Source organism: Rissa tridactyla, chromosome 1 (assembly GCF_028500815.1).
Source record: "Rissa tridactyla isolate bRisTri1 chromosome 1, bRisTri1.patW.cur.20221130, whole genome shotgun sequence".
Taxonomy (NCBI): Eukaryota; Metazoa; Chordata; class Aves; order Charadriiformes; family Laridae; genus Rissa; species Rissa tridactyla.
In genome coordinates, this window is record NC_071466.1 from 167,000,081 (window position 1) to 167,023,073 (window position 22,993).

The following is a 22,993-nucleotide window of genomic DNA, read 5'->3' on the forward strand; positions in this document are numbered from 1 at the left end:
GAGCTTATTTACATTTCACAATTTATTTTTCAAAACTTTTAGTAAGGAAGTGATCTCCAGTCAATCTTGGCTCTTAAAAAAAGAAAATAATGAAAAGGAGGTTTTCAAAAACCTATTTGCATGAAATGAAAGGGTCTTACTAAATGAAACGTCTCTTGCATTACTTAATGCATGCCACGTCTGGATTGCGCTAGCTAAAAGGTTTAATTTGAATCAAAGAGAAAGGTTTTGCCGGTGGATTTTAAAAGAAGGTAAAGGTCTTACATTGCCGGAGTAGCCTCTATTAAATTCATAGACACCAGATGGCCCCATAGCGCTCACTCATCTAACAAACAGATTTCGGTTTCCCTGCAGGGAAATATAGAAGGAGCTGCATAGTTTGATGTTCGAAGCTATGGCTGCTCAAAGTTTTAGAAGAAAAACTGCCTTGTATTTCATCAGATTTACATATATGTGTGTATGTGTGTACCTATATATATAAAAAAGAAATTGCTGTGCCAGAACTGAAGTTCTTTGAACTGCATACATATTTTACTGTGCATTCATGCATATGTACTTCACCAATCCAAACTCAGGAGTTTTCCATATGTTACTAGGTATACAGTACTCGTGTTTTGGGGTTTGTTTTATGTCAGATACTGGCACAGAAAGGAGAATGAAGTTTTGAGGTGTCACAGAGCAGCACAGTTCTGCAGGGCCCTTGTAGCAGCAACAACAAAGTGTAAGGCAGCTACTGTTTCCAGTGACTTTCCTATTTCTTTAGCTTTTTGCCACCAATCCTAAGTGAGGTACATTTTAGCCATCTCAAGGCATCTTCCTATGGGGTCCAAAATCCATTTGGATGGCCTTTGACTTATGCTTATTTCATTCTGGACAGAATTTGCCTACAGGATGGTCCATTTGGCTTTGCCTATTATAAATAAAACACCCATTAGTAGCACAGCCAGATTTCACTATATGACTATGTAGGGCTTTGGGAAAAAACAGAAAGATTGATACGTGCTTCAGTATGGCTTCGGAATATGTCCTCAGGGTACTTGATGCAGTTCAGACATTGGTAATGGGTGACGGACCATTGGCTACCAAAGGACTTTGATAGCAATGGCATCAACAAAAGCAATTACGCTGGTTCAAATGAAGGACTTATACAAGCTGAAAGAACTAGACTGAGGTAACTAGATGGGAACCTGTAGCATGAGCATGCCTAGACTCCCTCAAGTTTTAGTACAATAAAAATCACTGCTAGCTACACTTTGATCAACGTGAAGAACAGGATCTACGCCAGCTTGTCATTCCAGAAGCAAATATTAACAGAATATTGCGAGGATTTCTCCTTGTACCAAAGGGAATCTGGTCTAACTAAAGCATATAATAAACTTTATTTACCTAACTTACACTATTATGTAGTACTGACCAGCAGGTCACTCTATGCAGCACTTCTACAGCTCAAACACTAAAAAGTAAAGGGAGCACAGATCCAGCTTCAAGCATCCTTCCTTCCTTCTCTTCAGAACAGCAGATCCAAAAAGAGATTTAAAGGCTGCAGTTAGATGTACAAAACCCATGGGGCATCCAGGATCCAGAATTGTTTCGGACACAGAAGGATCACGATGAGAACAAGAGGGAGAAAAGAAAGGCGTTCTGCTGACTGAACAGCTGATCTTTTGTTGAATGTGCAAATTGCCACAATACCAAAAAATCGCGCTTTTCTGACAGCCAGACTTACAGTATCTTAATGAAGAATAGAGAATTTTCGTGACTACTGTAGGAAATCTATTAAGTACAAGATGATATAACAGCCATGCAATTACTAGAAAAGTATGGATAACTTTGTGAAGAGCATGACAGTTGCATGGAGCAATATACTTCTGGCAAAGGACATTTTGCTGGGGAGTCCTACACTGTCAGCACAAGGTAGAGTGCCTGGCTTTCCCAGATTAGGAACTCCGTGCACAACTAGTAGCCAGAGTCCTAAACTAAGCACCTAGTGAGGCTATTCTGATTTTAATGCACCTATAGGTGTAGTGAGGAACTAGCATTTCCCACTGACTAGTTGTAAGCAGGGCCGTAACCTGAAATTACACTCTTCAATGGAGTTTGAGAGGCAAGAGTTTAAGACTTCAGGAATGCCTCTCCACCGAGTTAGGAGAATGGCTTTGGACTGTGGATACTAGAAGTAAGCCTTTTTTTTTTTTTTTTTTTTTTTTTTACAATAAAAGTGAGTACCCATCCTATATACCTACCCATAAAAAGTGTGAGTGATCCCATCTTTTCTATTAAGGTCAAAAGGCTAGAAAACTAACCCAGGAAGGAGGGGTTAGCTTTAAGAAAGCTAACCGAGTGAGGTGACTTTATCCTCATTTAGAATAAACCATGCAATTTCACCAGAATACGTAATACCTACCAGCAATGAAGGCTGTTTTGCAGTAGGAGGAAAAAACATCTTCCATATCTCCTTTTAAAGCTTTACCGGTGGACAGTAAGTGATTTAAGATTCCCGGGGACAAGGAGGCATGACACTGTTGTTGGATAGTTACCCGAGAGAGTCTTGGGCTGTCTTCATATTTTATTGGCCAGTTGTAATACCACCATCTCTTAAAAGAAAGCTGTAACCAACATCTCTGCAGAGCTTGGTCCTGTAGCACGAGTATGGTAGATGCCGCAAGAACGCACTTACTAGGCAAGGCTGAAGGGGAAGGATAAGTGTATCTATATAATTAGGCACCAGCCTCAGACTGGCGGGAACTGAAGCCCCTTCGGAACAGGCAGAGAACTGCGGGTACTAAAACACTTTTTGAAAATCAAGTGGGGAGTAAAAAACCCTTAATTATATAACTCCAGTGAGAAGACCCAATTCTCCTCTCAGTAGAGCCAATTAAATTTCTGTTATTGTTGGCAACACAGAGGTGGGTCTAAAGTTTGTTGACAAGATGTAAGCATGGAAAATATTCGCACACGAATGCTTTATATTTCAAGTAGACCTGCAAAGAATAAAACTCTCAGAGGTATATCTGAAACTACTCGGATACATTGTCAGCTAGGGAAGAGTAGAAAGCCCCTTCTGCTCAATTAGTCATACTGAAACCGGGAGCAGAGTAAAGAGGTCTTGAACTCCAAACAAAACAATGGATTAGAAACAGCTATTTATATCTTCATAATAGCCTGAGATGGAAGCTACTATTTATGTGGTGGTAGAGGGAAAACATAAGCCTTCTGAAATAAGTTACCTTTCCCTCCCCACAAAAAGATGACAGTAGAAGAAAAAAAATGTGTGCACATAAAAAAAGTGCAGCATGTTTATTTAAAATAAGTACTCGTACAGAAGGACATTGATAACACATGGAGAATTCAGTCAGATTCTTGTACCAAGTAATCTTTCCCTCACAAAAAGTAATACAAGCTGAATATTAGACTTGCTATTTGGCAGTGTAAACATTGCAAAAACAGTATGTATTTCCATTAGGAGGTACTTTGTTACATCTTAATCTTGGCTCACCTCATGTTACATATGACACCTATAGTTAGAATATGACTATAAAGTTGGAGACTGCAATATACACAGAAGTTAGACCATGCTCAAATATACTATTTTTGTAATAAAACCAAACCAAGCCTATCCACATGTAACAGGTGAACCATCTTTAGATAAGCTGATAGAGGTTTCAACTGTAAAAGCTTACCTTTTTTAATTTCATTTTGAACCATAAAATTCAGTCTATTACACGAGATAACGGATCACAAAGACGAAGCCATCTGCTTAATTTTCTCTGAAGTTAGAGTTTAAAAAGCTTGTTCGGCCTGAAGAAAAGAAGGCTCTGGGGAGACCTTATAACAACCTTCCAGTAGCTGAAGGGGGCCTACAGGAGAGATGGGAAGCGACTCTTTATCAGGGAGTGGAGCAATAGGACGAGGGGCAATGGTTTTAAACTGAAAGAGGGGAGATTTAGATTAGATATTAGGAAGAAATTCTTTACTGTGAGGGTGGTGAGGCACTGGAACAGGCTGCCCAGGGAAGCTGTGGATGCCCCATCCCTGGAAGTGTTCAAGGCCAGGCTGGATGGGGCTTTGAGCAGCCTGGTCTGGTGGGAGGTGTCCCTGCCCATGGCAGGGGGGTTGGAACTAGGTGATCTTCAAGGTCCCTTCCAACCCAAACCATTCTATGATTCTATATGGGGACAGCTTTACACTGAGATCCAAGAGTCTCAGTGTTTAAGTTACTGCTAAAAATCTTGTAAATGGTTCGAAAGGTGGTGTGGGTTGACCCTAGCCAGCAGCCAAGCACCCACACAGCTGCTCGCTCACTCTCACTCCCCTCCATCCCCAGCAAGATGAAGGAGAGAAAAAGAGCAGCAAAAGCAAGAAAACTCACAGGTTGAGATAAAGACAGTTTAACAAGTAAAGACGAAAAAACCAAACCACCAAGTGATGCAAAGGCAATCACTCACTACCTCCCACAAGGCAGACTGATGCCCAGCCAGTCTGCAAACTTGGAAGCACCCCCACCAACCTCCTCCTTATTGCTCTACCCCATTTTTATTGCTGAGGGTGACGATACGGAAGAGCCCTTTGGCCAGTTCAGGTTGGCTGTCCCAGCCGTGTCCCTCCCCATCTGGTGCCTACCCCCAGCCTACTTGCTGTGGGGGCAGAGGAGGAACAAGAGAAAGCCTTGTCCCTGTGCAAGAACAGCCAAAACACTGGTGTGTTATCAACGCTGTTTTAGTCACAGGTCTGAAACACAGCACCATATGGGATGCTATGAAGAAAGTTAACTCCATCTCAGTCAGACCCGGTACAGAAAGAAACCCCAAATATTCAGCTACTAATCTGAGATACATCACATCGTAGCTCGCTATTTGGAAGCCCAAAATCAAAAGCAAGTCATCTACTGTAAAATGCTTTCAGCATATGAAGCTGTGTGCCAAGTTTATCATTTAACATGAAAGCAGTCCACTACAGTCAATGCTATTCTTAACATTTGCAGTAGTGGCTTTGACCAGTGTATTTATAAAATGAGTAAGCCTAAGGCCTTCCCCAAACATACAACTTCGTATGCAAGCTTGCGGGACTTGTGTCCATGTAATTAAAACTGATCTGTTTTCCTCCTACAGTTCGGATCTTGGGGTTTACTGTTTACTCCCAGCAGGTTGTAAGCAGTATTGTACAGTAGATATGCATAAATAGAATCATAAATAAAATAAGCTAACAAGGTGCTCAGAAAGGCAGCTCAATGACTTTGCCACTGTGCATGAGAATTCATCATTAGTTGATGATGCTTGCTTACTCTAGTTCCAGGGGGAAAATAAAAAAATAATTAAATATACAACATCAGAAGCTGCAGTTTCCATGCATCTCTTCTCCTGCTCATAAGTAAATATCCTTGGAGCGAAGAGCAGCAGTGATGGTCCGTGGAAGTCAGCAGTGTCTCTTCACAGAACCTGAGAGCTCCTCGGTGTTTGTAGGAATGACTGTTCCTTAGAACCAAAATTTCCTAAACAAGGCCACCCCCAAAGACAGTAGTTTTTATTCACCTACCATGAAACTCACTTCTGTTAAGGGTAAAGGTGTTAAGCACCACAGACGTTTAACCCACTGAAAGCCTTCAGGAGTTAAGAGCGTAAACAAGTGCATAGCTTTTTGGCACCTTTGGATGTTTAAAGGCAAATGTAGTCCCCCCCTCGGGAAACTACTCCACACCTCCAGAAAGTAATACACGAGAGCCAGTAAGAAGGTCTCGATAAATAAAACGATAAAAGGCCACTGCAGACTAAGACTGCCCACAAAAATTAACCTGTGGCACTAAGAAGTATTTAGCAATTCAGTTTTACATGTAAAAGGCCACTCCTGCAGAGCGGTAAAGGCTGTGCAGGTCAGTACTTGCAGCTCTGCATCCCAGGAGCAGGAGCTGCTCTGGGGCTCTATCCCAGGGGAAAGCACCCTCCCAGCACCTCAGGAGCTTCTCTCCATGCAGCAAGAGCTTTCTAAGACAGACGGGGCTCACTTATAGTCAGATTTGAACATGAACTAAGCAAGGTTATCTGCCCAGGGTTTTAAAAGTAGTGTTGCTCACTGAAGAGATCTGTCATGAATTTGAGAGGCTAAGGCACAAGTGAGAGCGATCCAGGCCACGATTTTCCATGTCCAACTTAACACAAACCAAGAAGGCTCCACTTCCAAGCGAGCTGAAGCCACTTTAAGGCATATAGGGGGCACAGTGAACACTGGAAATGGCAGCTGTCAAATCTAAACGTGACTAGAGATTTCTTTCTTACTAATACAAGCAGGTGACCCAAATTTGGGTTCTGAGACACTTGTGAACTAAAAAAAACCAAAACATAGCTTCATTTGAGGTATTAGAACTTTTACATCTTGTGCACAGCTCTATCGCTTGCCACAGGCCTTGATGCAGATGTGCCAGAACCACCAGAATTGCTCAGGCTCTGCCCTGGGTAGGTGTTTCTCCGGCAGGCTTCACTCCCTTGGAAACAAGCAGCAGCAAAAGCAGCAGCCCTGGCTCCCCTTCCCTCTCTCCCGCCTTCCCCGCAGCAGGTCAGGCTAGCAGCACACAGAGAGATTCTCTGTTCCACGGCGCTCCACAGCAAGCAAGCTCACTTCTGAATATAGCCCATTAGAAGATTCTAAACTGCAAAATAAATACAGTTCTTACCATAAGTTATGCAGCAAAATGTAGGTTATATCTAATATTTCATGGCAAATGTAGTGTTATTTAACTTTTTTCCTTGTCCTCAGCGTAGCAGATGCTAGAGGCCCGTTTTGAATGAAATAAAACTTCCGCAGAAAGTAACAAATAAGTTTACTTTCTGGGTTTTTTACTCCCTGTCATAACAAAATAGTGATCATCTTGCCTGCTCTTCGTAAGAGGACCTTTTGACACACCAGGTGTCCCTTTGTTACACGCTGTTGCTGATTTTCCCTTAGGGAGAGCCTTCTTGGCTGCTGGGGCCAAGCCTTCATTTGCTTGCAGGTTTTTGGCTGTAGGCTGGCCTTTTGTGGAAGGCTGCATTGGCTTTTTGGTCACTGCTGCTTTGGCTGAAGTTTGAGGGAGTCGTACAACAGATAAGGGAGTGCGTTCAGGAGGTTTGGATGAAGTGGGTCCAACCTGAGGGGGTTTACTGACATTTGGCTGCTTATTGACACCTGACGATACATTTTTGCTTGTAGATACCAGTGTAGGTGGTGACTTTGATGCTTTGCTAACTACAAGGGAAGGTGCAGAAGCTGAGTGTTTTAGGACTGAAGCCGTTTTCAGGTTCCTTGCCAGGTCAGAAGCTGTTTGTGGAGCTTTCTGAGGATGCCGAGACCCAGTTCCCGAGGTCTGAATAGTGTTTTCAGAAGGAGGTTTGGCAAGGAGCTGCTGAGAATGTGCAAACTTGGCAACGGCACGCAGATTTGTAACAGGCGGCCGGGCAGCCCTCAGAGCAACTGAATTCGCTTTGGTTTTAGTGACAGATACAGGTTTGCATTTAGCGGCAACATGCTTCTGCTTTGAAGCCATCGTTTCAGCTGTCCCAGGCAAGCGAGACGGCTGTTTTTTAGAGGACGAGAGGGCAGGATGCAGCGCTGGTGCCGGGGAGCTCTGAGCCAGGGCAAATTTCACCTTGGGAGCATCGGGGGACCGAATACGTTTGCGCAATGTTTCAGCGTGAACAAGAGCCGTTCTCATTCTTGCAGATGAAGAGCTTTTGCTTACAGGTTGTGAAGGGGCAGAAGCTGCCGAGTTGTGCGCAGGAGACTCCAGTTTCTTTGAGGTGCCAGCTAATGGTCTGAGAGGAGACTGCACGCCTGTCCCCGAAGACCCTTGTAATTTGGACCTGACTGTCAATGGCTTGGCTGTGGAGGATGGGGGCACCGGCACTTTCGGTGATGCCAGGGCAGGGGACTGAGGACGTTTAGATAAAGCCTTCTTGGCACCGGCCCCGAAAGCTGAAACAGGAGTAGGGGGTTTCGATGGCTGCTTTTGAAACATACTGACAGCTGACATGGGATTCATGACAGGAGGCTCCTGAGTTCTCGCTGCCGAGTTGGGGACGCTGTCACTGGTGACCCCTTTCTGAAACGCCAGGATTTTTTGTTCCAGAGTTGCAAACTGAAGCACTCGGCACGGATCATATTTAAGCAGAAAACCTTGAAGAGTGTCCCAGCCTCCACCAACACGTACCATCACGTGCTTGCCGTGTAGCATCTGAAAATGGGGGAAGAGGGGATGGGAGCAGGAGAAGAAAAAGAGAAACTTCTATCGTGTTTTATGCAGCACTGTATCTTCATCTTACATTGAAATCTATTGAAATTGACTAAAAATAGGACCTCCTTTCTTACAGAGAAACATTTTTAAAAGGAGAAATTATACAACAAATAAGGCTTATACTTCCCAGTTCTTTTATTAGGTAGTTTCTCCTGCAGAGAGAGTCATTATGTGTCAGGAAATAATGAAAACATATACACAGAAGACAGCTTAACCATTCTGTCAGCATCTTTATTTAGTACAGAGTTTTGGATACAGGTTTTGTTCAGATTATGGATGTTGTCATAACATTTTAATCCCAGAAACCCTTATGTCTGCTGAAGAAAGACAACACTCAACTATCCTACAAATTATAAACCCCAAGCATACAGATTTTGAACAAGCAATGTTCTCAGGATATTCTATTGCGTTACCTTTATTTATATTGCAAGTTGGTACTGAAATGTTAGAAACACCACAAAAAACATTAACTTGCTTAGTTTAGTGTGGTTGTAAAAATCAATAGTTGTAAAATCTAATTAGCTATACCTAATTTGAATAGGAGATTGGATGATGTGGTGTCCTAACCTAAATCATTCTGTAATTCTAAAACAATACCATAAAATGAGGTATTCCACTTAAGTGGAATAAGCATTTCTCTCCCTATTATGAATATAAGTTGGAATTTTGAGAAACTACTTACCCGTATGAAAAGTATTTTATCTCCCAGTCTATAACGTCCCTCTGATAAGTATTCAATTGAAAATCGATGGGAACAACTGCAGGGAGGATCTTCTGCTATATGTTTAACCTAGTTATTAAAATCAAAAGCATTTGTTAGTATTTTAACAGAAGCCTGTGTTTTACAGTTTATTGAGGTATTTAGTATAAGAAAAGATATCGATATCTTCATCTCATCATCTAAGAAAACACTAGAGTTCTATTCCCTCAAAAGAAGATCTTAGCTGCATAGAGCTTCAAAATGTAGAATAAAAGATTAAAAGAAAGAACAAACTGTATGTACAAATATTTTGAGACGTTCTAATCCAATTTTCATGATTTCTTCGATTTTATGTTATTTCTACTTTCCTTTTTATCTGTAACACTGTGCATAGTAACATCAAATTCTAACCACCACCTTGTAAGACACTGTTACGGTCTCTAGAAATTGAAACAAGTGCCTGAGCCTCTCCTGTGACTGAATCCATTTGCTACACCTGACGTAGGGCTATTTCAGCATTCTCCTTAACTTTTTGTAAGGCTTTTGTAAGTCAATCTTCTGTTACACACAAGAAGGAAAGCACTGGGGAAAAAAAAAAAAAAGAAAGGTAGTCCCCGTATAAGTCCAGGGTTAGAGAAGATGTGCCTCTTACAGACACTTAGAAACTTAACAAATTGGAAGGTCAAGACTATTGCCAAGCAGTAAAAATTGTAAGACTTTTCAGGGAGAGCGAGGATCTGGTGGTTGATATTCCCAAAGAAGCAGAAGTTTTATATTACAACACAGAGGACCTTCAGAATAAATGAATCTTAAAGTCTCAACTTGCATTTTAAAGCAAAATGGAAAAGTTGTTCACCATTCCTTTTGGACCACTTCCCAAGATGTATACATCATTTCCTTTTCTGCATACGTATTAATTTCCAATTGGTACAGCTACAGAGGTTTTATTTAAAGTCTTTTTCAAAAGGGTTTCATCAAAGTCTACTTTAATATTTGATGAAGTTTTATGAAAACATCAAATTGAACAGAAGCATACGTTACAGTCTTAGGATATTGACAGACCAGAAGGCTTGAATGAGAGTATTTCTTAAAGAAGCAATGAAAGGTGGAGGGTGGGTGGAAATCAAGGCAAGTTATATGCACTGACGCACTAACTCCAAAATACATATATATAACTGCATTTTGCTTACATTTAAAAAAAACTAGTTGTTCAAAAGAGATGCATACCCTTCTGTTTTCTATTTAAGGAGGCTCACAAATATTAGATGAAAACCAGCTTTTCTTTACTAAGCCAGATCATACAAGTACTAAAATTAGAGTTTGATTTAAAGCCCATATGACAATAAATAAGTAGTACTTACTGCCTCATGTAGCTCCCCATGGTGACAACATGACTTTGCTGTACTAATAGGTGATGGTGGTCCAGAGGTCATCAGCAGCGTTTCCTCTAGCTCAATTTCCTTCTCTAGTTTTACTAGTACAGGAGGTTCAACTCCATACCTCAACACAAATACAAAAGTAGAGAGTTTAATTGCTAAAGAAAACAAAAAGAAACTGATGATAACAAACATGCAAAATTCTGAGTAGTTTGACCGACAGGGAACAGCACTACACGAGTCAGAGGAGTAACTGCCTTGATAACACAAAGAAAAGGAGCAAGTCTTGAGTTTCTAGTAGAAGTCCTCCCAAAGGTGGTCTTGGAGCTACCAGAGAAGGCAGTAAAAATACTGTCAAAACTACACAGTTTAGGTCACATCCAATTTATATCAAGTATCTTAAAGCTTCCAGCTCTGCACTAGATATAAATTAGAAATCTAAATTTAGGGAATGATAAAGACATATCTGCCAAAAAGCTTAGAAAATGAAGACTGTAAAACTGTATTTAATGTTCAGTGACTTCTTCCAAGATGCACATGTATCTATAAGCTGAATATAGTGCTTAAACATACAGCTATAAAAACCAGTATTGATCAGCACTTCTCTGTGAAAGGAATCTGGTACGTATTTGAAAAAAAAAAACCACTGATATTGTATTGGTCCTAGAAAAGCTACTCATTATTTTCTGCACGAAATTAAGTGCAATGCAGTAGATGTTAATGACCGCAGATTGTCTTAACTTTAACTTAATAGAATATGTTCTTCAATTTCTTGTTAGAGTCTGTAGGGATCACATACCTGGATACAATGCGTCCAATTTCCAACAAACAAAGATACACTTGCCTTGGATCCTTGTGCAAAACTAAAAGGGAAGAGAATAAAAGGGAGTTAGAGCTCATATTTACTGTGGGCAGGCTTATGCAATTAGGCACAGAGAAGGGAAGATAAGGAATAGGTGACTAACTTTGCCACCATTCTACCCAGAGGCGAGCTACATTATCATGGATAAAGCACTATATGTTTTCCAACTCTAATTTTCTATTCCAAAAGGTGTTTAAACCCATCCTGGGACTCCTGAAATCACTCCTAAGAGAAATACACTTTATTTGATTTTATGCTGTTTGTTCTTGATGTGATCTGGAAAGAAAGAGATCTGAGAACTTTCCCTTCCCTAGCCCCAAATGTATTATAGTAGTCTTAAAGATGAAAAGCATTCAACAACTGCAAATAGGAAAACATACTCCATCTGCTCATGCTTGTGCAATACACACAGATGGGCACATACGCTATAAGGTGAACAACCGTAGGAGAACACACTGCAAAGGATCTAGCTAACAAGTGGATGGCTATGCAGCCACCCAGCCTAATTCGTTTAAACCCTTGGCTGGGAAAGACTAATCTGGGAGATTGTTACCATTTCAGTAAGGAACAGATCCTTTTTCTTATCACTTTAAAAGTTCTGGGCACAAGCAGGGTCCATCCATATGGCAGATTCACCCAGTTGCACCAGAAGATACCACTTGGCCAGTGGCAGCTCCCCTACCCCATGCTATACCCTCATTTCAACCTTCCTTATAAGCCCCCATCTCCTGCCCCATTCACCCAAAGGTTTTCTTCAGAATTTGGTAACTTTGTGAGCATCTATCTGAGAAAGAGAGTCAAAACCCCTGTGCATAAGAAGGAGGTGAGAACGACATTGGTTTAAGAGGTAAACTCTCAGATGCAAACATCAGATACTGGCTGTGATCACAGAGAAGAGGCAACGCTATTTCAGATATGTTAGTGGCAGAGTTTTGCACTAGGCTTTGCTTCTCAAGGACTGTGCCCACATTAACCCAGCTAGTTCCCAACGCAGAGGCTGCTTTGCACCCCTCAGTTCCGAGCAGCTCTAACAGCTGCAAGCACTCAACCACGCAGACACATTGACTCATGACCAGGAGAGCTGAAGAATGAGGTGGAAGAGTGAAGTAACATCCAAACGGTGTGTAGGTGACCGTGGCAGTTTTTCTGAGCTTTCTTGACAACTTTGAAATGAAAACCTTCAATTATTTTTACTGCTGCACTGTAGAATAGAAGAGGCAGGAGGAAAGCAATGTCTGTTTTGGTTTCTGCAACTTCAATCTTTAGGTGTGCAAGAAAAAAAAAAAAAAAAGAAACAAGGCCAACTACATATACTACCTAATAACTCAGAAACCAAAGGCTGGGAGAAAGGTCATTCGACTCCCCTCCACCTGCACACGCGGCACTGTTCTTTCCTCCACAACCATCAAGTATAAGAAATGTGAAAGGCCATAGATACAATTTTCATATGGTGTAACATTTATATAAACAAGTCTGACTATCTTCATACTGTGCAGTAACAATATTCAGTAGAAACTGGAAGTTCACTCTGAAGAGAAGCCTAATGAGCCAGCTCTATATTTACAGATGAAATCTAACATCTTTCTGATGTTCAATTTGATATTTAAAATGACTTTTCTTTAAAAAAGACTGAAGCGTTTCCTAAAGTATAAGCTGAGTATGAAGTCAGATGTTCTTGTTTACGTCAGCTACTACAGTTTATAAGTCTACTTTTTAAGAGATTTATTATGAAGGGTAAATTTAGGAAAGAAAGCTGGCACAGCCATCATCTAAAAAGTACTAGAGGTCATTTCATCATTTTTTTTGTTTGTTTGTTTTTTAATAAGTGGTTTTGTCAGCTGTAACAGAAGAGGCATAATTTGCCTGAATCCAGAAGAGAAAAACCTCTATCAGAGATCAAGACATTTGTCTTCATGTCAAGGGGCATCCCACGATGACTACTCTCCCTTTCTGCTGTGTCAGGAGCCACTTTATTTATTTCCTTCACAGCCATTCACACTTTTTAGGAGGTGTTGCTAGATGTATCTGATCAGAAAAGAACAATGGTCAAATTGTCTTTCCCCCATTTTATTCATAAAGAATAGCTTGAAAGTTTGATGGAGAACATCAGTGGAAAGAATGTTTCATCAAGGAGGCTGCAAGTCTGCTCATTTCAACTGCCAAAAAGACTCATAGAAGATATTTATGCCACAAAGCAAGCTTGTGTCAAGAGTTACAATCAGACTTCAAAACACTTCTCGTCTATGAGCGAAAGCCACAGCGTTAGGAAATCCTGTCTGCGTATCTCAGGGAGGCTCAACAGGTTCTAGTTACCCATCCACTTACAGGAACTAAGATGTTTAAGCAATGCAATTCGTACCACGTTGAACTGAAAGAAATATTAAAACTAATTTTCTTATAGCTCAGTTCTTCTACTCATCTGTGTTTCATGGCACTGCAGAAAAGATACACTCCCTAGTTAAATCAGAATGAGACAGATGCAAATGAGGATATTTTCTCAACTATTTTAAAAGATGACTTATCCAGTCGAGAAGGCAGGGAGGAGAGCTTAAAAGAAAAGCAGTTAATGAAAACAGTGCCTCCCATTTAAATAGCATTAAATGGCACAAAGACATCAAGAAAATCTAGTAAATATTGTGACTAATTCATTTAAATACTGAAAACAAAGGTACTTCACAATTTTTTGCTATTCTGCTTAACAGGCAGATATTTTGCCTTTTTTTTAAAAAAAACAAAAACAAAAACACAACAACCAAACACACCAAAAAGACAGTATTTGGCTCCCCACTGAAAGGTTTGTATTAATTAATTTTTACTGACATAATAGCAGGTAGAAGAGTGTTTCGTTATTTACCATATGATGAAAGCACAGTTCCTCTTAATTAACAGACAAAAAAATTTTATTCCATCTGTAAGTATCAGTCAAGAAGCTGTTTGTTATAAGGGACAGACTGTGCATTGGGGCAGGCATACACACAGTTGGCAATATTTATTTTTATAACTATCTTATTAAATGGGAAAATAAAAATGGTTTAGAGTCATGTCAAGTAGGTCCTGCAGTAAATGTTAATTACCACCAGACTGTTGCCACTTCAGGCACAAGGCCCTGATGCAGTTACCAAATTTAGCAGTCATGAATGCATTATTCTGAGGACTTTCTGCAACAAGAATGAGCTCTAATACCAAATAAAGATCTTATTGTGAGTTGGCTCCGTGGCCCTGTGGTCTTCCCGCACAGGGAAAGCAAAACGCCTTTTTCCTCTGTTTTTGAGTGGGTCTTTTTACGGAAGGAAAAACATGGGAGTTTGCTGCACAGCTGTCATTCCTCCTTTTCTCCCACATGGCAACTTTTAGAATTTTGGAAAAGCATCATGCAAGTTAGAGCAGTCACTGAGCTGATTTTTTTGAGGCTTTTATGTGAACACTGCCTTAAAATAAATAAAAGCATTAGTAGCTTGCAGAAGACAGGTACAGTTGTGACAAAGGCTTCACAAGACTACACACAGGAGATCTCCCTGTCCAGGTAGTTATCCACATACAGATCAAAGCAAGTCTTACAAAAAGATAGATTTACCTAAACCTTCAGATTCAAAGAGATAAGTCTCATCAACTCCAATGGCCCTACACCAGTTAAGAAAGTTGGCTGTATTATCTCTGGCAAAAAAAGATCCTGATGCAGCATCCTTCTTACATGGAACTTTTCTCATAGGAAAATTCTGGTAAGGGAAGAAAACAAAGAGTACATTGTGCACATCAACATCGCCAACGGATTTCAAAGCAAATTTGCAAAGGAAAATAAACCCTAAATTCAGAATACAGAAACAGTGGTTAGTAACTATTTTGTGTTCAACCCACCATGTACTCTATTAAAAAAAAGATACACTAATGTAGAAGACGTTCCACCTTACCGTTGTGAAGAGTCACTGAGTGAACCATCCTTAGCTCTGCAGCCTCTCCCAGAACGGCCCATACAGTTGCTTGCCCATTTCCCCACACGCTGGGGTAAAAGTCTTACTAGTGATTTCACAGGTCTAGATAATTATTCCCACTTCCCAAGCTCTGTTCACAGCAGCAGAATGAACAGACAGAACCCCAAATCAACTAAACTATACTTAGCTGTCAGATCTCAACATTTTAGAGCCTGTTCTAGAAAGCAGAGGGAATCGGAAGGGAGCAACAGGCAGTTTCCTTTAAAACAATTAATTTAAAACAGTTTCATTTAAAACAATTGCTTGAGATTCACGTTTCAACTCAGCCTTGGTTCCCAACAAAAAAACTGAAGCCCATCTCCAGGTATATCTCAATGCAGATATTTTCATGGCTAACCTATATACTAGAGTTTAACTACCAGTTTCTGGAATAAAACATTCCACCTAGTACCAATGGATACCTCGTTACCAACCCACACTGATGTTATTGGGGAACAAACTCCAGACTTGAACTAGATCTTCCTCTGGCAAGACTTCTACTGAAATCAAACTAAAAAACTAGTAAGGACTTTAGGATTTGATTAACAAAGAATAAGTCATCTGTTGCGAAAGGACAGTTTATCCATGTATAAGGCCACACTATTGTTAATCAGTCTCCAGATACACAGCACACAGAATGCCACGTTGGGAAGCCTCACTCACCTGCTTTCCTTTTACTACTACTTACAATTAAAAAGTTTATAGATGCATTAAAAAAAAAAAAAAAAAAAATCACAATATAACTCACCCTTAAGTTATTTGAACTACAACATTTTTTAATTGTGTTTTGAAGAACCCCAACCAATTGGCAGAGTAGAACCCCATTATCAAGTTCTTCAAGCAGCTGTTCTGCTTTGACTTCTATTCCTAAAAAAAAAAAAAAAAAATTAGACCTGAACATCAATATTCAAGTTACTCCACAGAAGATAAAGAAGTTTCATATGAATGTAGAGGCAACTCAAACAGCATTCCAGCATTAAAGACTGAAAAGTAGTAGAAATATATAAGTAAACTAAAAATCAAATATCTACTTAATTTGATTTTAATTAGACTAACAAGATTCAGAAATATAAATTAGAACGATTAATCATCCTACCTCTAAGAGGTGGCAGCTAATAAAATCCAAAACCAAAGCATGCATTTTAATGTAATTCTCCTAGCCATTCAGGCCCAAATACACCAGGGCTTAATAGTACTATAGATATTAATGTCAGCACTGACTGGAATATTGGAAAGCGCTTTGAAAATTTAATAGACAGCAATTTATTTTTAACCTCACCCAGCAAGCCAGACAGCCAGATGGACAGATCTTCTTGCATAGGCACCAAAGTTGCTTCGTGCCGCACGGATATCCATTGGTCGTAGAGGCAGACATCTGCCAAACCTGGCCCGTGCCTGGGAGTCAGAGGACTTCGGGGACTTAAGGGAAGGTCATCTCCAAACCACACCTGCAGGAGATTCCAGTGAGCTGAAGACAGTAAGCTCTAATATTTGCAGTCAGATGATGAAAACTTGAAGTTCTGAATTATGCTAAAGGTTTATTATTCAAAGAGTAAGTTTTTATTCCCCTTCAGACAGATGATACACCAAACCAACACAACAGTAATCACGATCGGTGCAGCTCTCATTAGTAACTCTTGCATAAAAAGTACTACTACATTCCTTCTCTCGACTTCTTTGGATTTAAAATTACATACTTTCCTGAATATTAAATAAAGAAAACACGCATTAAATTTGTGTTTGGTTGTTTTTTATTTCCTCGGCACATTTTAAGTAATGAAATCTGCAGTTTATCATATAATTTACTACAGACTACTGATTTTCTCTGATCAAACATTTCAGAGGCATTCTGTGTTTAAATCATTAAAATGATGATGTTAAAAGAGGAAACATATTCCCATGCAAGAACAGAGCACAGTTCTTGAACATGAATCCTTAGCATTTCTCTTAAGAATTGCATATTTTCAAACTGAAAGGCACCTTTACATTTCAAGAAAAGGACCACACTTAAATTTCATGTACAAAATTCCCAAAGACAAAGAGTTGTTCTGGTATGCTTAGCTACTTTCCTTTAGTTCAGCATGTGTATAAAATATATTTATTTATTCATACTTAAGCGATTAACTACAATATGGGGGTTTTAAAAACACCTCCTAATCATCAAGCAAGTTTTTAAATAATCTGAGCCTTTGACTTCAAAACTTTCTCAGGTAACAGCACTTAGGAAGAGAAGGGATCGCCCATCTGATATAACACTGGGTTATCCATCTTGTCACCATTGCTCCATTTGTAAAGTAAGAAAATTATTACTTTTTTTTTTTAATAAACCAGAGATGATTCTGGGGATTCTAGCATTTCATCTGCTTCGGGGTAGACCTTTCAATAAATAAAGCATTATATAGAATTCAAATATTACAAAAGGCAGTTACCTGAACTGCATTCTGCATGGTCATCTGCATTTACATTAGCTTCTCCCCCTGGGGAAAGAGAAGAGAATTTTTAATGCAGTCAATCCTGCTTTCATGAAAATCCCAAGAAAAAACCACCGGTGCTGTTTTGGCAAAATACATGCGAGTCTAATCAGGAATGGAGGGGGGAAGAGAGGGTAGTTTCTTAGTAGCTAAGGTTTTGATCCAGTATTCAGTCAACTCCAGTTCTCTGCCCTTAAATAAAGCAGCAGTTATTACAGCACAAAGTAGCAACTAACTTCGTGTGCATAAATAATACTCAGAGGTTTGCATGATTTTAAGGAGCTGTAAGGCATTTGCTTTGCCAAAGAGAAATATAAATACTTCAAACCATTCTTGCATTTAACAATGTTGGCATTCACTCCTTCCTTCTCAGCTATCACAAGTGTATCTTGTACATGCTTGCATACACATATGAGCGTCCTGAGATTACATTAAATACTTTGAAGATTATGAAAATCTTAAAGCAAAAAAATAATTTTGAAGAATGAGATTTTTTCTTGCATAGATACACGAGAGGAATCAATGCTTTTATTAATTTCTGTTGGGATATTGACATATATTTCCAGGCAGCTAGCACATGCCCAAGTTTTCAACAGAACGCTGCAAACTATTGCAGCAATATGGTTATCAGGACGATTCCCTGGCAGAACAATCCTTAAGGTAAGTTTTAAAGGCAGTCTGGTCAACGCCTTCTCTCCTGAAGCCAATGCAGTGTTTTCCAGCAATGCTTTCAATCATTGGAAAACCCAGCACAAACTCTGCACTGGGATGGGGATCAGTAAGTCGCTCCATGTAGGCTCCAGCTCAAAAGATGCGCGGTATTACCAGGTTAGCTGCACGCACACGCACCAGAAGGAATTTCCTCAGCGTAATTCTCCACAGCGGTAGTGGAGGGCACTACAACCTCAAAACGTACCTATCTGTGTCCTGAAGGCAGTTAAAAACGACTTTTTTGCTCCATTACTTAATAGCTGCAATAAAACTTCATCTTACTGAGTAGGTTGGCAACCAGATTGCAGGCATAGCCAGACAATTTTAACTCATCTGTTTTCCTTTAAAAACGAATAACTCCCCTCTCCTGTCCCAGATGTTTAAGCTCTATACATAGACAGTATTCTTCTCCATCTGTTGCAGAACCTGGTCTTCCTACAGCAAAAGGCCAAATAGCCCACCACAGAAGATCCAATTCTCATAAAAATTCTCCTCCTTCCTCTTACCCAGAAAGCAGAACGATGCCGTTTCCTCCCCATTTTTCCCTCCCACGCGCCATAGGACCACACATCAGGCATTTCAAACAACTTACCTCCACGACCAACAAACAGTTTGGTTTCAGACTGAAGCCCCTCCCTTGTATCAGGACTGCTAGCACTTCTCAAACGTTATCAGAGACACTTCAAGTGATATCATTCCCCCTCCTTTTATTTCTAGGGAAGAAGAAGAAGGAAAAAAAAAAAAAAAAGAGACATCCTCTCCTTGATGTCATTTTTCCTTCTATGAATGAACAAGAGAAGGGCAGTGTATATACCAACCATTACTAATGAGCATGTTATGCTTCCCACAGCTTTGTCCAGGGGAATACATTTTCCTTTAGCATAAGAAAGCTATTGTCCCAAGAGAGCCGCAGTAAGAGGCTTCATTGATTAAAAAAATAAATAAAACAACAGCAGAACAGCCAGTAGAGAAGTTGGTCTCATTAAAATAAGGAGCTCCATATAGGCTAACAAGAGCTCTAGCATACTAACTGCCAAGGGAAAACAAAAGGCAGCCTAATTCACAGGGAGCACTCCAAACACGAACAAAGCAAAATATTCACACAGCAGCTATCACAAGAATGCTCAGCATCTGCAGTTTTGTGGCATGTCTAACAAAAACTAGTCTAAAAAAAAAAAAAGAAAAAGGAAAATTGTGGCACATGAACTTCAAGGGTCTGCTCTTCTAAAACAAGTTATTTTGTAAGCCCATATGCCAAAGGGCTTTCTAGAAAGTCAAACGGCTTCGCTTATTACCAGGGCATCTGAAAAACACTTAACAAAAAAACCCTCTGATGATACAGACTACCCTGCATGAATTTTGAGTTGAAAAATTAATATAGTAACAATTACCCATTTTCAGATCCCAAACAGTCCAGCTCTGAGATGGCAGGGAATACATATTAATGTAGCCTTATCACTTACGAGGAGAGGCATGGGATGAGAAGACCCAGAAGTCTGCCACCTTCAAGTAGTCAGCCTGCAAAGGTGCAGAAGGTGCTGTGATGAGGTGAATACTGCAGTACCAGGTAGAGTCATAACCAAATCTGCTGCCTTCTCAAACCAGTTGGGTTCCCTGCATCAAAAAGCTGTACATAATGAATGAAGCAAGTATTTGATATTGTATTCAGGCAGCTCCAGCTAGAACCATATCAGTTTCCACGCATGCCAGTTTTATCAACTCACCTTCATTTAACAGACATTTGGTGTTCAGGGATCACAGGTGTGAGAGAAAAGACCCCAGAATAAAAATGCACTGTATCATGTCCCACCCATATCCTTAGGCCATGACATTCCCATTTCCAGGCCAGCTGGTATCCCCAAGGAGGACTCTCTACCTGCTTCACCTCTTAAAACAGAGGAAGCACCAGAAACCTGCAAGCGCTTCCCAACCAAGGGGGCAATCAGCCCAGCGCCAAGCTCAGCAAACGTAGAGGTCCCCCACCCCCAGCAGTGCTCCCAGAAAACACCTCATTTCTGCTGGTTCTGCTGCCAACAGGTTCCATGGGATGGGAAGAGAGGAGAAATCCTGCTTAGTAGCATCTTACGGCTGGATCAATACAGCAACACTGATCTACTGCGAGACAGGCAGTCGGCCCCAAATGATAGATTGGGGAAGGCAGGAGCTGCCTTTGGCTGGCCAACTGCCAAACCTCCGATAAAGGACTAGAGCCGTGGATCAACATGAGGAAAGAGAGGTGAGAAAAATGTGTCTATCTGCTGACACGTGGCATAGGGAGAGGCATTCCTTGGGGAAGGGGGTGAAGACACACCCCAGACATGACCCACAAAGGACGGCCTCGCAAGACCATAGTCTGCCTCTGCCCTCCAGAGATGCCCTCCACTCTGCCCCCAGGCAATCTGAGAAACAGCAAAGTCAGCAAATACTAAAGCACTTTACGCAAATACTTCAGGGTGCTGAACACATGGCTCTTAGATGCTACGCAAGATAGCCTGCTTACTATCAGTTGTATCAGGTTTTATAGATCATTCACTGGGGCCCAACCAGCAAGACGCGCTACACTAATTACAAGCCATCTGTAGCACAAGATGAACCGAGTCCAAGCCCCATTTTACTCGCCTGCACAGCTTACAAAGAAACAAAACAAAACAAAAATCCACAACTCTACAGATACACAAAATATAGATGAAGCAGCCATTGACTGGAGGACTGAAGCAGCCATTCCACTTAACTGAAACCTAAAGGGATTCACAGACTCATTAAAAAGCCTTGGGTTCACAGACTTTTAAAAAAGCCTTGGGTAGAAACACTTTTATGTCTTCACCCTATATTTAAGATATATAACACATCATCTTCTATTCCATCAACACCCAAAAGCAGTCACAATAGACTAACCCAGAGCAGCTGGAAACTGTAGATTAGTCTTGACAGTACCTACCGAAACCCACGTTTTTAAACACCCTGAAATGAAAGAAGCTGTCAAGTCAGTATCTGTTGAAACCTACTACAGGATAGCCAAGATTTTTTTGGGTACACATATCCTAACATGCAGAAGAGAAGAGGCAGGCACAACAAGAGACATCCAAGGAGCGGAGCACTACTCTCTCCCATCACTACAGCAATTACAGAGCCCTTTTGTTGCAATACTGAGTCAGCAGGAGCTCTGCTTCCCTGGGGTGGCCTCAGAGGCAAGAAAGAGAAAGAACCAGACTAGTAGGTCCAAGGTGAAGGGCTTTAGGGTGGCAACCAACTCCTCACATTAAGGCACGCTGACTGCTCTCCCCAGGACTGCCTTACCGTGCCCCTCCAGGACCGCACACACGGCAGCGAGCCCGTTCTCCCCTTCCAAAGGGCAGTGAAGGCCCTGGATTCACCTGCTAGGGCAGAGAAACCCAGAGAAAATCAGGGAGGAGCACTTCATCTCAGCTGCTGGCATCCCCACAGGAGACGCACAGACGGCTCCTTTACCACAGGAGCATCCAGTTCTGGGCAGAGGCTGGATAACAGGAGACGCTCTACCCCTGCCCCACTTGCTCCCGATCACAGACAAACCCTTCTCTCCCTCCTGTTTCCACACCACACTTCTTCCAGCAAAGCAACACTGAGGGGAGCATGGCTTGATGGCCAAGAAGCAGGCTGCCGGCTGGCCACGGTCAGTAGGCATTTATTACCGGTTAAATATAAAAACCCGTCTTATTATGAAAGATCCACCCAGTACATATAGAATTACAAACGCACAGGCCAGCCTGCAGCCTTACATGTATTTTTTTCCCCCATGTCTTGATCTGATGCTGTGCCAGAGGTGACACGCAGCATCCCTGGCATACAGCCAGCTTTCGGGCAAAGAAAGGAGCCAGACGTTTTTTCGCCTTACTAAGCAACCTGAATGAGCGTTTTAGCCGACAGCACTAGGGCAAATTTCCTACAAAAACAGCGCCGCATCCTCAAACGCCTGCGCGAGGCACAGGAGAGACTGGTTTGAAGGCTGGTATGCAAAAACCCTTCCCCTCTCCCTTCCCCTGGGTGAGTTCCGCGGCACTTCACATCCAACACCGATGCCAGAGATGCTAACTCGCCCCCGGGAGGGTGACCTTGCCCAGCCCGGCAACCGGCTTAGCCCAGCACCGGGGTCTGTCCCCGCCGCACGGGGCTCCCCGCGATGCTCAGTACCTTTTTAAGCGCTGCCCCTATAGACTGGCGTAACTGACCGGGCGCCGCCGCTGCGCTGCCGCTCCCCCGATTCACCGCCGCAAGCGGGACCCCCGCAGCAGCGCCGGACCCGCCCCGGGCCGGCTCCGGGGGCACCGCCACACCCCGGTGCGGGGAGGGGGGGAGCGGGGTACCGCCGCGCTGCCGCTACCAGCTACCACCTCCCGCCCCGCCGCCGCCGCTCCCCTGCCCGATGGTGGCGGGCCGGGCCGATCCCCGCAGTACTCACCGGCAGCCGCCGCCGCGCCGCGCTCCCCCCTCACCGCGCACCAGGGCGCCCCCGCCCGCACCGCGCCGGCCGCTCCGTTCGAAAGGGCCAATCAGCGCCCGCGGGGCGGGACCGGGGCGGGGCGGGGCCGGGCCGTACCCGCCGCACCTGGCCCTCAGCCCCCGCCGCCGCTCCCGCCGCCCCGCTCCCATTTACCGGGAGGCAGCG

The 22,993-nt window shown here is 42.1% G+C and overlaps 1 protein-coding gene across 1 annotated transcript; it reads right to left on the bottom strand.

Moving 5' to 3' along the window:
* Positions 1-3,301: 3,301 nt before the first annotated feature.
* Positions 3,302-22,637, bottom strand: GAS2L3 (growth arrest specific 2 like 3). Its single transcript, XM_054188861.1, has 11 exons — positions 22,519-22,637; positions 19,740-19,866; positions 18,941-19,061; positions 17,596-17,643; positions 16,446-16,614; positions 15,915-16,033; positions 14,773-14,914; positions 11,136-11,199; positions 10,322-10,460; positions 8,943-9,050; positions 3,302-8,200 (listed from the first exon to the last, which is right to left on the bottom strand). The coding sequence occupies exons 4-11, from the start codon at positions 17,623-17,625 to the stop codon at positions 6,812-6,814; spliced, it is 2,160 nt and encodes a 719-aa protein (XP_054044836.1). The 5' UTR covers positions 17,626-17,643; positions 18,941-19,061; positions 19,740-19,866; positions 22,519-22,637; the 3' UTR covers positions 3,302-6,811.
* Between the last annotated feature and the right edge of the window lie 356 nt (positions 22,638-22,993).

What these genes read in the sequence shown, in the direction of transcription:
- GAS2L3 (XM_054188861.1), bottom strand. Translation starts at nt 17,625, where the DNA reads ATGCAGATGACCATGCAGAATGCAGTTCAG. An exon ending in GTAGTTCAAATAACTTAAGG is followed by an intron (nt 14,915 to 15,914) that starts GTGAGTTATATT and finishes TTCCCTTACCAG; the next exon opens with AATTTTCCTATGAGAAAAGT. An exon ending in ATTGGACGCATTGTATCCAG is followed by an intron (nt 10,461 to 11,135) that starts GTATGTGATCCC and finishes ATTTGTGTTGAG; the next exon opens with GTATGGAGTTGAACCTCCTG.